The 17,584-nt window shown below is 34.6% G+C and overlaps 1 protein-coding gene across 1 annotated transcript; it reads right to left on the bottom strand.

The window, feature by feature from the left end:
- Positions 1 to 3,678: 3,678 nt before the first annotated feature.
- On the bottom strand, positions 3,679 to 16,302 carry LOC121428766 (WD repeat-containing protein 31-like). The gene is made up of 9 exons (XM_041625584.1): positions 16,127 to 16,302; positions 15,126 to 15,246; positions 13,009 to 13,083; positions 10,992 to 11,145; positions 10,157 to 10,331; positions 9,047 to 9,188; positions 7,410 to 7,572; positions 6,447 to 6,516; positions 3,679 to 5,568 (listed from the first exon to the last, which is right to left on the bottom strand). Exons 1-9 carry the CDS (start codon positions 16,180 to 16,182, stop codon positions 5,472 to 5,474), a joined length of 1,053 nt encoding a protein of 350 aa, XP_041481518.1. The 5' UTR covers positions 16,183 to 16,302; the 3' UTR covers positions 3,679 to 5,471.
- Positions 16,303 to 17,584: the final 1,282 nt, after the last annotated feature.

The raw sequence follows: 17,584 nt of genomic DNA, 5'->3' as shown, positions 1-17,584 counted from the left end.
TTCTGAAGTCTTGAATACAAAATTGTTGTGCCTGTACTTGTTTATGTAGTAGATGAGGATGGTGTTGAAACTATGATGAAATAATTGACAGAAAATAATTATCCTGGTATCACATTGCAATTTGCTTTTTTTAAGGTTTGAAACACAAAATTCTTGTGTGTAGCATGGACTGTACAGAACATGAATGATAGCTTTTCTTTCACAAGAAATTCTAATCAAATTAAAGGTCAAGTCCACTTCAGAAAAATGTTGGTTTGAATCAATAGAGAAAAATCAGACAAGCACAATGCTGAAAATTTCATCAAAATCAGATGTAAATTAAGAAAGTTATGTCATTTCAAAGTTTCGGTTATTTTTAACAAAATAGTTACATGAACGAGCAAGTTACATACAAATGAGAGAGTCGATGATGTCAACATCGCTTTTTCTTTTGTTTTTTATCGTTTGAATTATACAATATTTCAATTTTGGTTTTACAAATTTGATGATTAGGACCTCCTTGCCTGAAGCACAAAATGTTAAAATAATGGAATTCCACATGTTCAGGGAAGAATGAAACTTCATTTCACACAATGACGAGAAAATAAATAAAATTCATATTTCATATACCGGTAATAAATTACAAATAGTGAGTGATGTACATGTAGGAGACTATGATGTCATCCACTCTTTTTTTGTATTTTATTATATGAAATATGAAATATTCGAATTTTCTCAATGTCAAGTGTAACAATTAATTCCTCCCTGAACATGTGCAGTTAGCATTTTTTAATACTATATGGTTCAGTGAAGTTTGTCCTGAATGTCAATTCTTTAAATAAATGAAATATTGTATAATTCAAACAATAAAAAACAAAGAAATAGTGAGTGATGGACGTCATTGACTGACTCACCTAGTTGTGCATATCACTGTTTTGTGAAAAATAAGCGAAACTTTAAAATGTCATAACTTTCTTATTTTACATCCAATTTTGATGAAATTTTCAGCGCTCATTAGTTTGAATTTTCTTTATTCAAGTAAGCATTTTCCTGGGGTGGACTTGACCTTCAATGATGATGGTATGGTGGTAATAATGATTAGTTTGCTGTGCAAATATGGTACGTCATTGAGGAAAGTGGTCTGAATATTACAGCGTAATGTAGTCTTGTGTCAAGACCCACTTGTTGATTAAAGTTTCAATTAGGGTCTGTGCCTGTAGACTAATGAGGATTGTGGTGGTGGTGGTGGTGGCTTGACTGGCTTCCCGGGGTGGCTTGTCCAGTGAAAAAAAATTCTAGAATAGTTTTGATGACAGTAAGTACATGTAGTACTGATATTAAGTGATGATGACAATGTTGATGAACGTGATGATGTGAATTGTTTTGATGGTGATGATGATGTGAATGATTTTGATGATGTAAATGATAGTGATGATATAAATGATTGTGATGATAACGTGAATGGTTTTGATGGTGATGATGATGATTTGAATGACTTTGATGATAGTGCAGATAATATTGGTGATGATAATGATGAAGATGATGGTAATGGTGATGATGATACTATCCTCGGCTTGTCACGTCGGGATTCTTGACATTTTTGCCCAATTTCATGATGAATGGAATTATCACTGGTCACATGACAGGGTTTACACCAATCAGCAAACACCTTCTGAAATCAGAATGGCTTCATAATCAAGGTCTCAAAAGTACATATTTTAATAAAAACACACAATTCATTTTTCACTTTTACAAGATATTTGATCATATTGACTTGCATATTACACTTTTAGTTTACATCCTTCACACCATAACTGTTAGTATGATCTAGTAATGAAACGGAATACATGTAGTGATGTATGGGCAGCGGCCAGCCAAAAGGGCCAAAATAAAGAAACTCTCAGAAATAGATGTAGTTTTTCACAAATAAATGCAGTCTCTCAGAAAAATTGCAAAAAATTCTTAGAATTACCTTCCTCAGAAATAAAAGTAGTATCTCAGAAGTCAGAAGTATAACATTCAGAAATGAATACATGCATTACTTTGGACGAATAGTACATAAGTCAGAAATAAAAGTATTTAACCAGAAATGGAAATAATTGAGAAATGAAAAACTCAAGAAATAAATCTTGTCAATCATAGATTTTAGAAAGATAAGACTAATTCAGAAAAAATATTGTTATTGAAATAGCAGTATATTTTACAAATGAATCTCATCGTCCAGAATTAGATAATCTCGCAATTAAAACAATTTTTAAAATAAGAAAATCTGTAAATTAAGATAACTACAGAAATAAAAGCAACCAAGGAAATAAAGACAACCACAGAATCATAAGTTTCCGTGGAATTCAAACAATTCTTCGAAATAAACACAATCACAGATTTGCAAGCTTTTGCAGGAATACGTGTTATCACAAAAATAATTTACTTCTGAGAGACTGCATTTCTTTCTAAAAGACCACATGTATTTCTGAGATACATTTATTTCCAAGAATTTCTGTATTTTTGAGATTGTTAACTTTGGCCCTTTTGGCTGTCCATGGTGATGTGCACTTGGGGGAATTTACCAATAATGATAGATACATGTATGCAGATTTTAACTCTTATATTGATCTTATGACTCAAGTACATTGGCAGCAGAAGCAAAAAATTTAGAGGGGGACGCATAAAAAAATTGACAAGCAAAAAAAAAAAGGTTAAAACTTAGGGGGACGTATGCCAAAAAAAAAATGACAAGCAAGCCAAAAAAAGGTTATCTACCACAAATTTAGGGGGGACACGCATCCCCCCTCCCTTCCGCCGCCTATGCCCAAGTACCATGAAATCAGCAAAAAATTTTTGTCCATTGTTTTTTTGAGTCATATCATCATATGGTTGTCAGTTTAATAGATAGTGGATTATCACTGGCTGACCCGTGACTTTGTGAAAGCATTGAAAATTCCTGCATTAAAGATTTATGTGGAGGAAAGCAAACTTAGTGTACCAGCAAGACATTCAAAGACTGCAATTCTATTGGCATTACATATAACATATACTGGTCAAATATGTTCTACTCTCAACTCTGGATGATGGATAACCAAATGACGTCTGATTTGCCATGAAAACTGACTATAATGTGCCTCAGAGGAAAAATTCATTTGTATTTGATAAGCACATTTAAGAATACCATAGCTCATTTAATTTTATGCTCAACTGAAACATTTTCAGATTATGATCTAAATTTTACACCCAGTACAAAAAGCACACAAGAAATGAAAAGTGACAATATCCTTTTACAATCTTACTGAATGATATGGAATGTTGGACCAATTATAAATTTAATCTACATTTTCACCAAACCAGATAATGTAGTAATAATACTATTGCACTTAATTTTAATAGAACATACTCAAGGTGATTTAATGAATAATGTCTAAGTTCTAACACTTGCTTCATAAACAAAGAAACAAATAAAATAATAGTGCCAATGACGGGTCACAGATGTAAACAATTAATGAATCAAGATTTTTTGTTCAGTCTATGTCACTAAAGGTCATGTTCTTTTGCACGCAAAATATCCACTGATATTGATAAACTAGGGATACATTACTTCAAAGCATTAACAAGAAATCATTCAATGATTTGAGTACAAGCATGATGTATGTTAACCCCAAAAGAGCCGGGTTATTTGAACCCATCTCACAGCTGGGGTGGGTGGGTGAAAATTCATTTAAATTAATGAATTTATTATGCTAATTCATAAATGAAATAAAACATTTGCTCTAATCAACTATCATACTTTATCAAAACTGCTAATTTTTTATTCACAGGCTCTTTGTAGGATTCCAATCAAATGTACTTTAAAAAAAATCGGTATCACAATGTTTTTCTTGTGTATTTAATTGTTTTTTTTTAATTTCTTTTGTATTTCTTTGTGTCCTCATGAAAGAAAAATAAAATTTCAGTTAAGTTTTTGAAAAAGTGACATTTAACCATTTCATATATTTGAGTATTGGAAGAGTAATTCTTGCCTTATATCTCTAAGACATCAAAAGGTCTTGATGGGTATAGTGATTACTGATTTTTCAACTTATAACATTCATAACTTTCTTATTTTTTGTACGATATTAGTCAAATTTTCACATATCAACTTGTCTGAATTTTCTTTTTCCTCTAAAACAACTTTTTATTTGGGATGGAATCCCCTTTAACGATACTATCCTTGGAATTTCAAACTCAATAGCCCATTTTTAGATGAAAGTGCCCTCTGCTAAAGCACTGGTCTTCTCCTATGGATAGGACGCACGGCCACTAGTCTTATGTGTTTATTGAGAGAAATGACATAAGTATGATAATTCAATGACATTGAAATAACGATAAGAACATAAAAATTTTAAAAATCATGCCTTCATTCATTCACATGATGACACTTGGCACCAAAACTTATATCTACTTATTATACTATTTACACAACAAAGTTGAATACACATTACATTTTACATTTCACTCATTAGAGTGAAATTGATTTCAAGGTGAATTTTGAATACATTCATACATAAATCCTACAAGTCTGCACAAAAATATATACGTATAAGCACTTGCTGTTCATGATCAAGGCAAAAAAAAAACATACATGTATAAGCATATCACAGTGGCAGTTTTGCTGGTAAAAAATAAACAATAAAATCTCGAAGAAAAGTGAGCCTGGTGGTTGAAAGATTTGAGAGCTTGCGAATGGCAATGATAAACATCATCTTCATAGTGGACTGAAATCACTCACTCCAGATCTACAATGTTTCCTCACAGGCTACGATACAATTTCTTCGTTTGGACTGTGCAACAAGATTCAACAGTCTTTCCATGTGCCATCTCACCCCTAGAATTGTGACAAGGCTCCACGGACATAATTATGTTTTTAACCCTTACACAGCAATACTCAAATGGTTGACAAAGAATACATACTCACAAGCCGTCCTGCCAGCCTTTGATCCTCATTGGCAGGGTACATGAATATTCATCATTCTGTACTGGAACAATTGACCAATCAAAACAATGGGTACTACTGCTCTGCTCCACATTGTCGATTGTTTTGAGTTGTGCAGCCATGATAAATAGCCCCTGATTGGCTATTCCCACATTGGTAGAGAAATTCAAACAAGATGCAAAAGGACATCTTGCTGTGCTCAATGTTTCGTAGCTCCTGAGAGTAGTCTTTCCGTACCAGACGCTATACACTATATAAACAGTGGATAATCTGTACAAGAGGCTATCTCATACCTTCATAAATAACATCACCCACTCCAGTGACCCGTAACACAAAGCTTAGCAATGATCGTAGAATATTTTTCTACCACTGATTCCATGTACTACAATGTACAATCAATCGCAAAAATTGAGCATACGATCAATTGCTAACCTTTGTGATACAAGACCCAGGTCTACAGTAATTGTTCGAAGGCTACGCTACAAACCATTGATCCTGTGACTTGACATTCAAAGTGCAGTGAATTATTTCAGTACTGTGCTATGGGCTTCATATCCCACAATCCACTGCTGTCCCGGCTGACAGATAGCACATGAACTCCCGTTTCAAAGCTCCCGACACAGATACTGCAATGGAGGGAAATTCAGACAAAAATGAATTGGAAAATTAAGAAAATAATAAATTTGTTTTATTTTACTTTGTTTTCTTTACCCAGGGTATCCTGTTTAGAGGTTAAGACACTGTTGTCAACCAGGGCCCTGCACAATACATAAAACAATCAAAATAAAATATATACAACACATTAAGTCAAAATTGTTACTCTGCAATACGATAAGAGAGAAATGATTTGAAAAAGGAAGCAGTATTTAAGATTGACAGGAATATGTTTGTTTCTTGTGTCTTTTTTTCCAATGTTGCCCAGCCTACAAGTTTTGATTGAATATTTCCATGTTATCAATTAATGTGTTGACTGATCTTATCAATCTGAACTATGTGGGAGCCATCTTTGTCATAATGCTCTTTGTCCTTTCTTAAAGTACAGGAGCACACTGATTGGCAAAAACAACGAGACATTGTCAAGTATTCACCATATTTGGAGAAAAAAAAACATATAAAGAACATACATGCATTATAAATGATGGAGTTGCTGATTTTCCATATTTGAGAATTGATTGGATCAATCACAAATCTTTGTAAGACGGGCCCGTCGCTCGCTCAGTCAGTCAATCAATCACCGGTATGTGAATTATACTGGAGTAATAAATTTCGGCAAGAGGGGGCACAACATATATTTGACATGTGCATTAAAAGTTTCACAGAGAATTGGCAGATGAAAAAGATGGTACAGCTACTACAAAAGTTTTAAAGACTGGAATATTAGACAATACTTGAGTACTATAATTCACATTATTGACCCTTTAACAAAGCTAAAAACAGGCTTTAATACATTATGATACACCCCTCCTCCATATTCAAATTTCGTTAAAAAAGGAACTAGTTATACCTTTGGTCTGCATTGGCTGTTACTGATGTGAGCTGCTTGGATCCAGACAATGTCACTGTACACAAACAATCTGTTAAACACAGAACAAAATAGAGAGGGTAAATGATAGTTGCCATGTATTGGGGATGAGTTGAGAAAGAGAATGGGATATGGAAAGCGACAGAAAGGGAGGGGTGGGGGGTCTGCAGGGCCCTGGAAACATTTTTTTTACCGATGCAGATGTGAAGTTGAAAAGCCCCCCCCCAAAAAAAAAAAGGTTTCACTACAAAATGAAGGTCATTTTGGTACATTTCTCCAATTTTTTTTCACACCTTCCTGAATTCCAGGGGTGATTCAGCACCCCGGCTTCCCAGGTATATGGGTATTGGGGATCGGGGAAATCGTATAAAACAAAGCCTTCTTCCGACATGAATATTTCATAAAGCATCTTGTCAATGACCTCCCCCTGACAAATTTGCTTTCAGCTAATCGGATGCAAGCATTTCAGTACCTTATAACAGTTGCTAGTAAAAATCGTTGAATATTTGTTTCATGATAGGCTCTCCTGTTGTGATTAAACTTGGCAATAAAAGCTCAGTAAGAAAAATCATACATATTGAGACAAATTGCTCTACTTACGTTAATAAAAATACTACTAATTTTTCAATTTACAATACTAATTCTCATTCACTTATTCAAAGATAAATAATAGAGCACTATCAAACTAAACAGCCAAACAAAATCAAAAAAGTTCTGGAATCTTTATTAAATGCCCAATGGGACAGCTGCTTGCATAACAGGCCACAAATTCAAAACTAAAAAAAAAAAACATAATTTTCTTATACTTTGATACAATTCCCGCAAACTTTTATCAATGTTTCCCTCTACTTCTTTTTCTGAAGTCATTGAAACACCTTCATTGCCAGGGTGAAATTCAAATTTAATGACCACCATTTTTCTTTGGTGTAAAAAAAAAATGCTTACTTCCCGAAGCTTGATCCCAGAGTTTAACTGTCTGATCGTTTGAACATGTGACAAACACTGGATTGGAACCATGAGATTGTGGTATGAAGCAGCAACCGCTGGCTGTCTGGGAGTGACCTTTGAACTCTCGAACGGGATCTTTCAAGTTTCTCAAGTCCCATATCTGCAATATGCATGGACAAGAGAATCGAGTAGAACAATTAGTGAAGTTTTATTCCTGACAAATGAAACATAAAATACTTTCATACTCTTGAATAATAAAAGCACAAGAAAAAATGTAAGTGAACTGTGCATGAGCTCACATAACCTCTCAATCCAAATCTGTCCCCATGACATTTGATTGGCTGTTGAACACAATTACCTTGGTAGCTACCGTTGGATGGCAAAGATAGGAATAACTTCAATGCAACAGGCCCCAGAAATGTCATGCAATGTGGAAAAATTCAGACATAAAAGTACACTATTTCTTTTGGTGATCTTTAACTACATAACAATGATTCTGAAATCACAAACAATTTGAATACATTTAATAACACATTATTCTTTAAAGAAGATGTCATCCCATTCTCAAGAGTTTAAAAGTCAGTTATCACTGTGTTAATCATTGGAAAATAGGGTAAAATATACAAACAACAAATATGTTCTCTTTCACTCAGATTTTTGACAATGACTTTAAAATACATAATATTCATTAACATTTTCCCTGGCTTGTCTGAAAGTTTGAATTGTATATCTTTTATCTAATTCGAATGTCAAAACATAATCATCCTGATTATTGTAGCTATATTAGAGCAAACATGCAGTGCATGTTTCTCCTATTTAAATTGAAATGTTTGTGAGCAATGATTTAGGGATCTCCTGACAAAACCATGCTCTTTCTTCTGAGATTTTGAGGCAAAATGTGACCTATTCAACCTTCTTCTTCTACATGATCTTGTGATATATGAACCAAAGTGCTTCCCATTATAAGAAAGGAACTTACTTATGTTGATTTGAATAAATAGAGAAAATCAAACTAGCATAATGCTGACAATTTCATCAAAATTGGATGTAAAATAAGAAAATTATGATATTTTAAAGTTTCACTAATTTTTCACAAAACAGAGATATGCACAACCCAGTGACATGCAAATGAGACAGTCAATGATGTCCCTCACTCATTTTTCTTTTGTTTTTTACTGTTTGAATTATACAATATTTCATTTTTTACAGATTTGACAATAAGGACCAACTTTACTTAACCATATAGTATTAAACAATGCTAATTCCAAATGTTCGTGAGGAATTAATCGTTGTTTCACTTGACAATGAGGAGAAAATTAGAATATTTCATATTTCTCACAATAGAATACAAAAGAAATGGTGAGTGGATGATGTCATCAGTCTCCTCATTTGCATACGGACCAGGATGTGAATATAACTGTTTTGAGAATTAAAGCAAAACTTTAAAATGCCTTAACTTTCTTATTTTTCATCCGATTTTGATGAAATTTTCAATGTTATGCTTGTTGGATTTTTCTCTTGTTATTCAAATCAAGTTTTTGTTGGGGTGGACTTGTCCTTTAACAACTTAAAAACCACTGAAGCCATTGTGGCAAGGACCATCATCCATTACATATGATAAGGCAGGTACTTACCGATGCTTCGCAGCCTTGGCCACTGAAGCCATTGCTGCAAGAAAGGCAGTAGTTTCCATCCGAACTGACATCACAACATGTCTGTATGTAGCTCTTCTTGTTGGAAACACCACTCTCCTCAAGTGTCCTTGTGTCCCATATTCTACACAGACCACAATCAAACAAAATATTTGTAAAAACTCATCAAGGTGCACCAAATAAAATCAATCATTATGGTTTCAAAAAGTACATCTGTAGATGTATGGCTAAGTATGGATGGCTATGTGTAACAACTTTTAGACCACTTAATCACACTAAAATCCAGTACACATATTCCTTACATTATAAAATATAAAATATTTTTCTAATCAATGCAAACAGATAGTGCTAATTGCACATCTAATTTTGCAAATAAGACACTCAATTACACTTGAGATTTTGCCTCTTTTTAGAAAGCATATTTTTGTTTTAAAATTGCTTATTGTATTTCTGTTTTATGAGCTGTTATTAATCCTTAATCCAATAAACAGACCAATTAGATTGAAAATATGGAGCCATTTTTGCATGGCATTGTCACATTGAATGCCAAATGGCTCCCCACTGGTGCACCTATGTGCCACAAATTTTAATCCAAAAGTTACAGGACTTCAAAGAAAAATTATCATACATCTGAATAATGGCCCAAAATGTCAGGGGGGGGGGCAATGAAAGCCCCACCCCCATCTTATCTGTTTAGAATATTTTATTCACTTTCAAAATAACCTGATTTTGGCAGTTGAATATGGAAAGCAAAACAGGCTTCATTATTGACGAAACAAAAATGAATTAACTAAATGAAATGAATTACAACTGTAAACTTTTTGAATGAGTTGAAATACACAGATAAGTTGTACTTTTTCAAAAAATAATCTATTCATATTAATTACATTTACAAGGGAATTTGATAATTGCTAAACACTCCTTTCTTTATTGTTATGGAAAAAAATCAAAGACAAACCAATTTGGAAGTTCTCTATATTTAACTTGAAAGTAGCCATGCATGATTTCATGAACAACTCCATGAAGCATGGCAGACACATGCTATCAAAACGATATGTCAAAAAGACAAAGTTTGAAAATCCATTTTCTCACCTGATTGACTTGTCTTCACTAGACTGTATGACCATCTCTGTTCTGGGTATCGTCACCATGTGTGTCACTAGATTGCGTGAGGTTGTGACCTCTTTGATGCACCCACCAGTCTCTGTGTCCCACAATCTGACCGAGTTATCCCGCCCTCCTGTGCACAATCTTCTTGACACATCCACTTTTTTTTCAATTCAAAGGTTGAAAATAAGAAAATTACAATTACATCACAGAAATTTGGTAGCAGGTACATGCACTTGATATAATGATGAATTTTGACAGATGAATCAAGTTCATGCGTATCAGGAAGAATAGGATTGATTTTTATCTACACTGAGAAAGGTCCTTCTTAGAAATACTTGCTGTGAATATTACAAATGTTTGTACACATTCTATAACCACTTTGTCTAAAACATTACTGAGCTACAAAGAAATTTGGCTCAAGCTATAAAGATTAAACGAGTTAGCCAAATTGGATATTAGATAATGAAAAATTTTGACAAAATGGTACATCAAGTCTTTTACATGTTCCACTATCCAAAAAATCTGTAGGCGACTGAGCCTTTGTTACTGCCAGACCAGCACTGAGGAATTCACTACCACAGGAGCTGAAGAACTCAAAATCTGCAACATCCCTTTAAGGGCAGCCTAAAACAGCATTTGTTCACCAGATGGTAATAGGTTTGAAGGCAGAAATCATTTCCTCTTTTATAATGTGCATTTTCTTGTACTTATCTTTAATTTTTTATTGGCTGCAGAGCCCCATTACTGTAATAATGGTAAAGTTATCCCAACCAAAAGTCCTTTGGGTTCCTAGCTTGAAAAGAAGCTTACCACATACCTACAGCAAGCCCATTGACCACTAGATTATGGCCCACAAATGTAAGAACAGCCTCCTTGACTGTGGCGCCTGTGGCGCCCTCTACAGCCCACATCTTGGCAGTCTTGTCCCTTGATCCACTGAATACATGACCCAAGGCAGGAGAATATGTAACCTGTAGTGAGAGAGTCAAACAAGTCATACGTTACCCATGCGTTAACACATGGCTGGTGACCCTTTCTTGTGCTAGATCAAGACTCCAGGGGCCCGTCTTACAAAGAGTTACGATTGATCCAATCAATTGTAAATCTATGGAAATCCATCGGCGTCATAAATTTTTCTACAGGAAATTTGCACAATGCCCTTTGTAAACAAGGAGAAGCACAGTGAGTTTTTAAGAAAACAATTCATTAATGAATGTACATCAAAGCTAGAAAATATTTTTAACAAGCATGCATAATACATGTTGACGTTGCTGGCCGTCCATAGTTGCGATTGATCGGATCAATCGCAACTCTTTGTAAGACAGGGCCAAGATTTTCCCTCTTTTCCCATGCATGTCACCAGGACCAAACAAATTTATGACTTTCCTTTCGTACTGATAAGTTTCCCCCTCCCTCTCTCTCTTGGATATTATTCTTACTCATGTTTTGCTTGTATTTTTTTTCGTGCATATTCTTATGATTTTTGCTATCAAGTTATGGAAGCAGTTGTGCTCACTTCGACCCATCCACATGTATAATGTCTTTATTTTCCATCGATAATTTTTAATTGTGGAAATAAAGTTGAATAGAATTGAACATGAGAATGAACTTTGTATAAAATTTCGACAAATTATAAAGGATCTTCCATTCAGTTACTAGTACTTGATTACACTGAATATTTCATTTCAAAAGCATCGGAATTCAAATAAGCTGATGAGAATGTAAATTATTGATATCTGATAAGGCACGAAAAAGCGTCACAAGTCATGCATAATGTCATAACTTCCCATTATCTTTATGACACATTTGTTTCTTACATGTACAGCATACTATCAACAGCAAATGCTAAAACGTTTTTGCTCCTAGCCAATCAAAAGGAGCCCCGATGGTTACTCATATCATTGGCAAGTAACAAAAAATTTAGTCAAAGTCACTGCCTATATCAAAATGCAACAAACAAAATGAAATTCTATGCACAGTATGCTTGATATAAGAGGTGCCAAGATGGTCAGAGCATGTGTGTTCACCAATTCAATGCCCTGCGACAAAGAGTTATAAATGCCTACTGGACGAATCTTTAATGCAGTAGTCGTATGCTATTGAATCATCTATTGCAAATAAATACATTCAGCTAACAGGTCAATATCCTGGGCCCCGTAACACAAAGGTTTGTGATGGATATAAAATATGTAAGAACACCACTGATTGGCTCCTGAACAGTGTTTTGAACAAAGTATGCATGTAACAATAATCTTGATTTGTTGTCTATATTCAGTGATTGATAGCAAACCGTTGTTTTACTCATCCCTGGTGGTTCAGACTCGCACCTCCTTTCATGGGTGCAAGCCACAATGGCCCGAATTCACAAAGGTGGTTTTGAAAACCCATGGTTGAATCAATGGTTTATGTAGATTCCTTGTATAAATTACGGTTAATTTAGCGCGTGTCGGGCTTGTGTATACAAAATATCAAATGCTGATGCGCGCTTTTGTCACGGTGCGCCAAATTGATGCCTGTTGCCGTGGTTATCCACGCTATTTTATTCACAAGTCCACTGTTTGAAGAGTGGACTCATGAATACAAACAGTGTACTCGTGAATAAGATAGCGTGGATAACCACGGCAACAGGCGTCAATTTAGCGCACTGTGACAAAAGCGCGCATCAGCATTGGACATTTTTTATACACGCGCCCGATACGCAGTAAATCAAGCGTAATTTATACAGGAAATCTGCAGAAACCATTGATTCAACCGTGGGTTTTCAAAACCACCTTTGTGAATTCGGGCTAATATGTCTTTGCATAATGAAATGATGGGATGTGAAGAGATATTACCTTTGTCACATCTCTGCTATGCCCTGTCCATTTCTGCAATGGTCTTCCTTCTTGCCAGTTGTAGGACACAATAGTCTAGTGAAGGAAAGAAAAGAAACAAATTATTGATACATGCTTAACCACACCCGGGGGCCGTTTCATAAAGCTGTTCGTAAGTTAAGAGCGACTTTAAGAATGACTGGTGATCCTTACGTGCAAAACCATCGCTAATGAATATACAATTTGCCATAAAAAAGGATCACCAGTCATTCTTAAAGCCACTTTTAAAGGTCAAGTCCACCCCAAAAAATGTTGATTTGAATCAATAAAGAAAAATCAGACAAGCACAATGCTGAAGATTTCATCAAAATCCGATGTAAAATAAGAAAGTTATGACATTTCAAAGTTTCGCTTATTTTTAACAAAATAGTTATATGAACGAGCCAGTTACATCCAAATGAGAGAGTTGATGATGTCACTCACTCACTATTTCTTTTGTTTTTTATCGTTTGAATTATACAATATTTCAATTTTTACGAATTTGACGATTAGGACCTCCTTGCCTGAAGCACAAAATGTTAAAATAATGGAATTCCACGTGTTCAGGGAGGAATGAAAATTCATTTCACATGACAATGATGAGAAAATCAAAGTATTTCATATTTCAAACAATAAAAACAAAAGAAATAGTGAGTGAATGACATCATCGACTCTCTCATTTGGATGTAGCTGGCTCGTTCAAATAACTGTTTTTGTGAAATGAAGCAAAATTTTGAAATGTCATAACTTTCTTATTTTACATCCGATTTTGATGAAATTTTCAGTGTTATGCTTGTTGAATTTTTCTCTTTTTATTCAAATCAAGTTTTTGTTGGGGTGGACTTGTCCTTTAACTTACAAACAGCTTTATGAAACACTCATCTGACCATGAGCCAAAACAAATGTTATTCTTCAAAGAGATTTTCCCTAATTCCTGTTATTCGTATATACCATGTATACCAAATTATTGTTTAATCTTTGCTTTCCTGTTGTGTATAGATATATGTAAAAAAAAAAAATTATGTTATGTTTATATGGAATTTGAAATAATTGAACTAAACTGAACTGAACTGAAAGAGAAGAGCAAGAGCAAGTGGATTAGGTGGAAGGAGAAGGAAAATTACAAGAAGTGAGAGGGTAAGAAATGGGAAAAGAGCCTAAGAGGGAAGTACAAGGAGAGGACAATCAAGAATAGAAAGGAGATGGAAAAGATGAAGACAGGAAATTAAAGAGTAACATAAGTAGATAGAATGAAAGGGGAAAGCAAGGAAATACAAAAGGGGAAATGAACAGAGGAAATAATAAAAAGACAAGAAAGAAGGATAGAGAAACATGAAAAGGAAAATGGAAGGAAGGAAAAGGAAAGATAAAGGGATAGAAGGAAAGATAAGAGGATAGAAGGAAAGATAAGGGAATAGAAGGAAAGAGACAAGGTAAGGCATAAAAAATATTTTTTTTAAATATGGATAAAGGGAGAAAGGGGGAGGGAGGACACAGAGAAGACAAATAAGAAGCGAATGAAAAGAGAAAGGAGATGTATAAGGAAAAGGAGGATGGGAAAATGAAAGGAAATAGATCAATGAAGTTTGAGGGGTCTTGAAACGGTCAGACATTTGGCTGGTGGTAGCTACAAATCCACAAATTTTCAAATATTTTCTTAATGTATAAAACTGAGCTATTCCTCTCAAACCTACTTTTTAAAACATGCATTGTATGTAAATGTCCCTGTACTTCACATTCTGTAAAAAAAAATTGAACAGACCCCCTTCATTCAACACATAGACCCGTATTCTGAAATCAGGTTTAAATTAAACCCTGGTTTAGAGTTGTGGTTTAACTATGGATAGCCAATTGAGGCACAAATCCACTTTATTGACTAATTTGACACTCAAATTGTTCATAAATGTCTAGGAATGATAACTGAAGTATTTTTCTTCATTATGAAAGCAAAAGCAAAAGAAATAGTAAACATAAGAAATATACAATGTAAACAGAATTTTTGAAATTTTGGCTCCCCGTAATTTTAGCACAGAGTTAAACCATGGTCTAAGTTAAACCTGACTTCAGAATACAGGCCATACTTCACAATCTCTACAGACCTGATCTGCTCCAGCTGACAAGAACTGATTGTTGCCAAGGCGACCAACCGACAAGACCGCATCCGTGTGAATGGGATCATAACGTTTCACTCCATCTGATGCTGGCTCTGGACTAGATGACCTACAGTACAGTCCATAATCAAGAAATTCAATAATTGACATGTCATTGATCATGTAACACTGAATTCTGTATCAAAGCTTTCACCTTGTTAACATTGTGATCATCATGATCCATAATGACAAAGGCGATTTGCCCCCAAATTTTCAAATTTAAACTTCAAAGATAGCAAAAAATGTCTCTGAAAATTGTTAATTCAATAGCAATTGTAAATTTATTCCGAATTCAACATACACGGGTCGTGTGGTCCAGAGGTTAGAGCATTGGACTCATAATCGCAAGGTTGTGAGTTCGAATCCCAATTCTGCCATTGTCTCCACTTTGATAAAAAGGCCCAAGAGTGATATCTGTCGTCTATTATGTCAGCCACTATGACTGATTAACCTAGACGTAAAATGTTTCCAAGGTAATTGCTTATTTACCAGCTTGGCGTTTACCACCAAAAAATGCTGTCCTGCTGAGTTCCTACGCGAGTTACCACAAACAGAATAAGAAGTTACAAAAAAATAGTCCTGTAAATTGTAGATATTTTTCGCCTAGGCCTGGCGATGTAAAGTTTATCTAACATTTGTTAAACGAATTGAGGAAGTGTGTCCATAGCCTGGATATCTCAGTCCTTCACTAATTTTTTTAATTCTTTATAAAAATTTTCGCATTTGCAATTGAACATGGAAACAATGTCATAAAACATTGAAATACGATCCAATTCAATGGTCATTTGGTCATAAGGCCTTTTCCTTTCAGTTACAAAGCACTGACACAAACTACTCCATCTTTGGGCCACTAAAACAATAATCCAACACCTCAGAATGATCGTCCATTGCACAACTGTAAATCAGCATAATCACCCATCTCAAAAGAAAAACAAAGAAATATTACTTACATGTATTTTGCAGACTTGGAAGAATTTGTTTTAGATTTGCTCTGTCTTAATCCCATAGTATCATTATACAATGATGTACAACCTGAATATTTGTATGTTAGAGGAAGCTAGTAGAGCAAACTCGATAAGAGTGCCATGTGCTGGATGGACCTATATTCAAGAAAAAAATATAACAGTTTCATCTGCTACACACATCAATAAACAAAGATGAAGATGGATCTGAAATGTCTCCTTAAAGATAAATGTCAGGGAGCCATTTCATAAAGCTGTTCATAAAAGTGACTTCAAGAATGATAATAATGATTGATAAGTAGCAACGTTCATTTCAACAAAACAATCTAATTCATCCATCCGAACTTCCAGGTTTTAGAGATTTTTTATTAACATAAGAAAAATATCTCCAAAGTTATGATTTTTCTCTTCAAAATCATAATTTTGGCAGATCAGAAATTTGTGTAACCAAATTGAGGTACTATTTATCTATACAAAAAAATCTCGATTTGATCCTAGGATTTTTCTTTCTAAGTTATACAATTTCTTACATTCAATTGCAAGGCCTTTCTGCGCAGTTTCAATGCGTATTAATGTACACAACCCTATGTTTGAGCATCATCTGCTTGCGGTGTCCCGCACGTTAGTTTTTATGTGTGGTTGAGGGGTGTAATTGAGCTGTACGGCGTGCATGGAGGTGAATCTACAATGACTTAAGTCTGCATGGATTATGTAGGATATCGAATCTTTAACTTTGCCCAACTTTCAGTTTGTTCAAATGGAATATTGTGCATTTGATTAGATAAGTATCAGCCCATCGTCGCATCGACATCGTTGATAATCCCTCCCTACAAAATAATGTCAATGAGTTTGTTTCTATTTATTCAGTTTAATATCAGTATGTACCTTTTATTCATTTTATTGATCTGTATTATAATTATTCATTGACTTATTTTCTTTATCCATATCACACTTTTTATTCATTCATTCATTTATTTACCCGTCAATTGTAATAATGTTCTTATACTTGCCTGACCCTGTTGATTCATTAATTTATTCAAAATCTATTTCAATACATTGAAGCAAGAGAAAAGGTATTGGGTGAGCAGTGGGCAGTAGTGGGAAGTAGTAGGGATGGGGAGGGGAGAGAACAAAACTTAAACCTTGACTTGTGTTACACCCTCATTTTAAGTTTGTTACCCAAATTACCCAATAGGGCTGGGACTAAAACCCGGGTACCCGGGTCCCGCCCGTAAGCGTCGGGTACCCGGGTAGAAAAATCAGTACCCGATACCCGAAAAGTGCTCACCAGTATAACGTACAATTTGATTTGTATTGCGTAGTGTAAGACATGATTGTAAACTCATCACAAAAGTACACAAGTCTCATTTTGAATCTCACCAATTACCCCCGAAATATCCATAAATATACTAGTTTTTCAAGTGATGATGATGTGACTAAGATCGT

This window comes from Lytechinus variegatus, chromosome 15, assembly GCF_018143015.1.
Source record: "Lytechinus variegatus isolate NC3 chromosome 15, Lvar_3.0, whole genome shotgun sequence".
Taxonomy (NCBI): Eukaryota; Metazoa; Echinodermata; class Echinoidea; order Temnopleuroida; family Toxopneustidae; genus Lytechinus; species Lytechinus variegatus.
Note: the sequence above shows the minus strand (reverse complement) of the source record. Positions and strands in the feature narration are given on the sequence as shown.

Coding starts and splice junctions, on each gene's coding strand:
- LOC121428766 (XM_041625584.1), bottom strand. CDS start 16,182: ATGGGATTAAGACAGAGCAAATCTAAAACAAATTCTTCCAAGTCTGCA. Junction 11,146..13,008: donor ATAGCAGAGATGTGACAAAG/GTAATATCTCTT, acceptor CTCTCACTACAG/GTTACATATTCTCCTGCCTT. Junction 6,517..7,409: donor CTGGGATCAAGCTTCGGGAA/GTAAGCATTTTT, acceptor TGTGTTTAACAG/ATTGTTTGTGTACAGTGACA.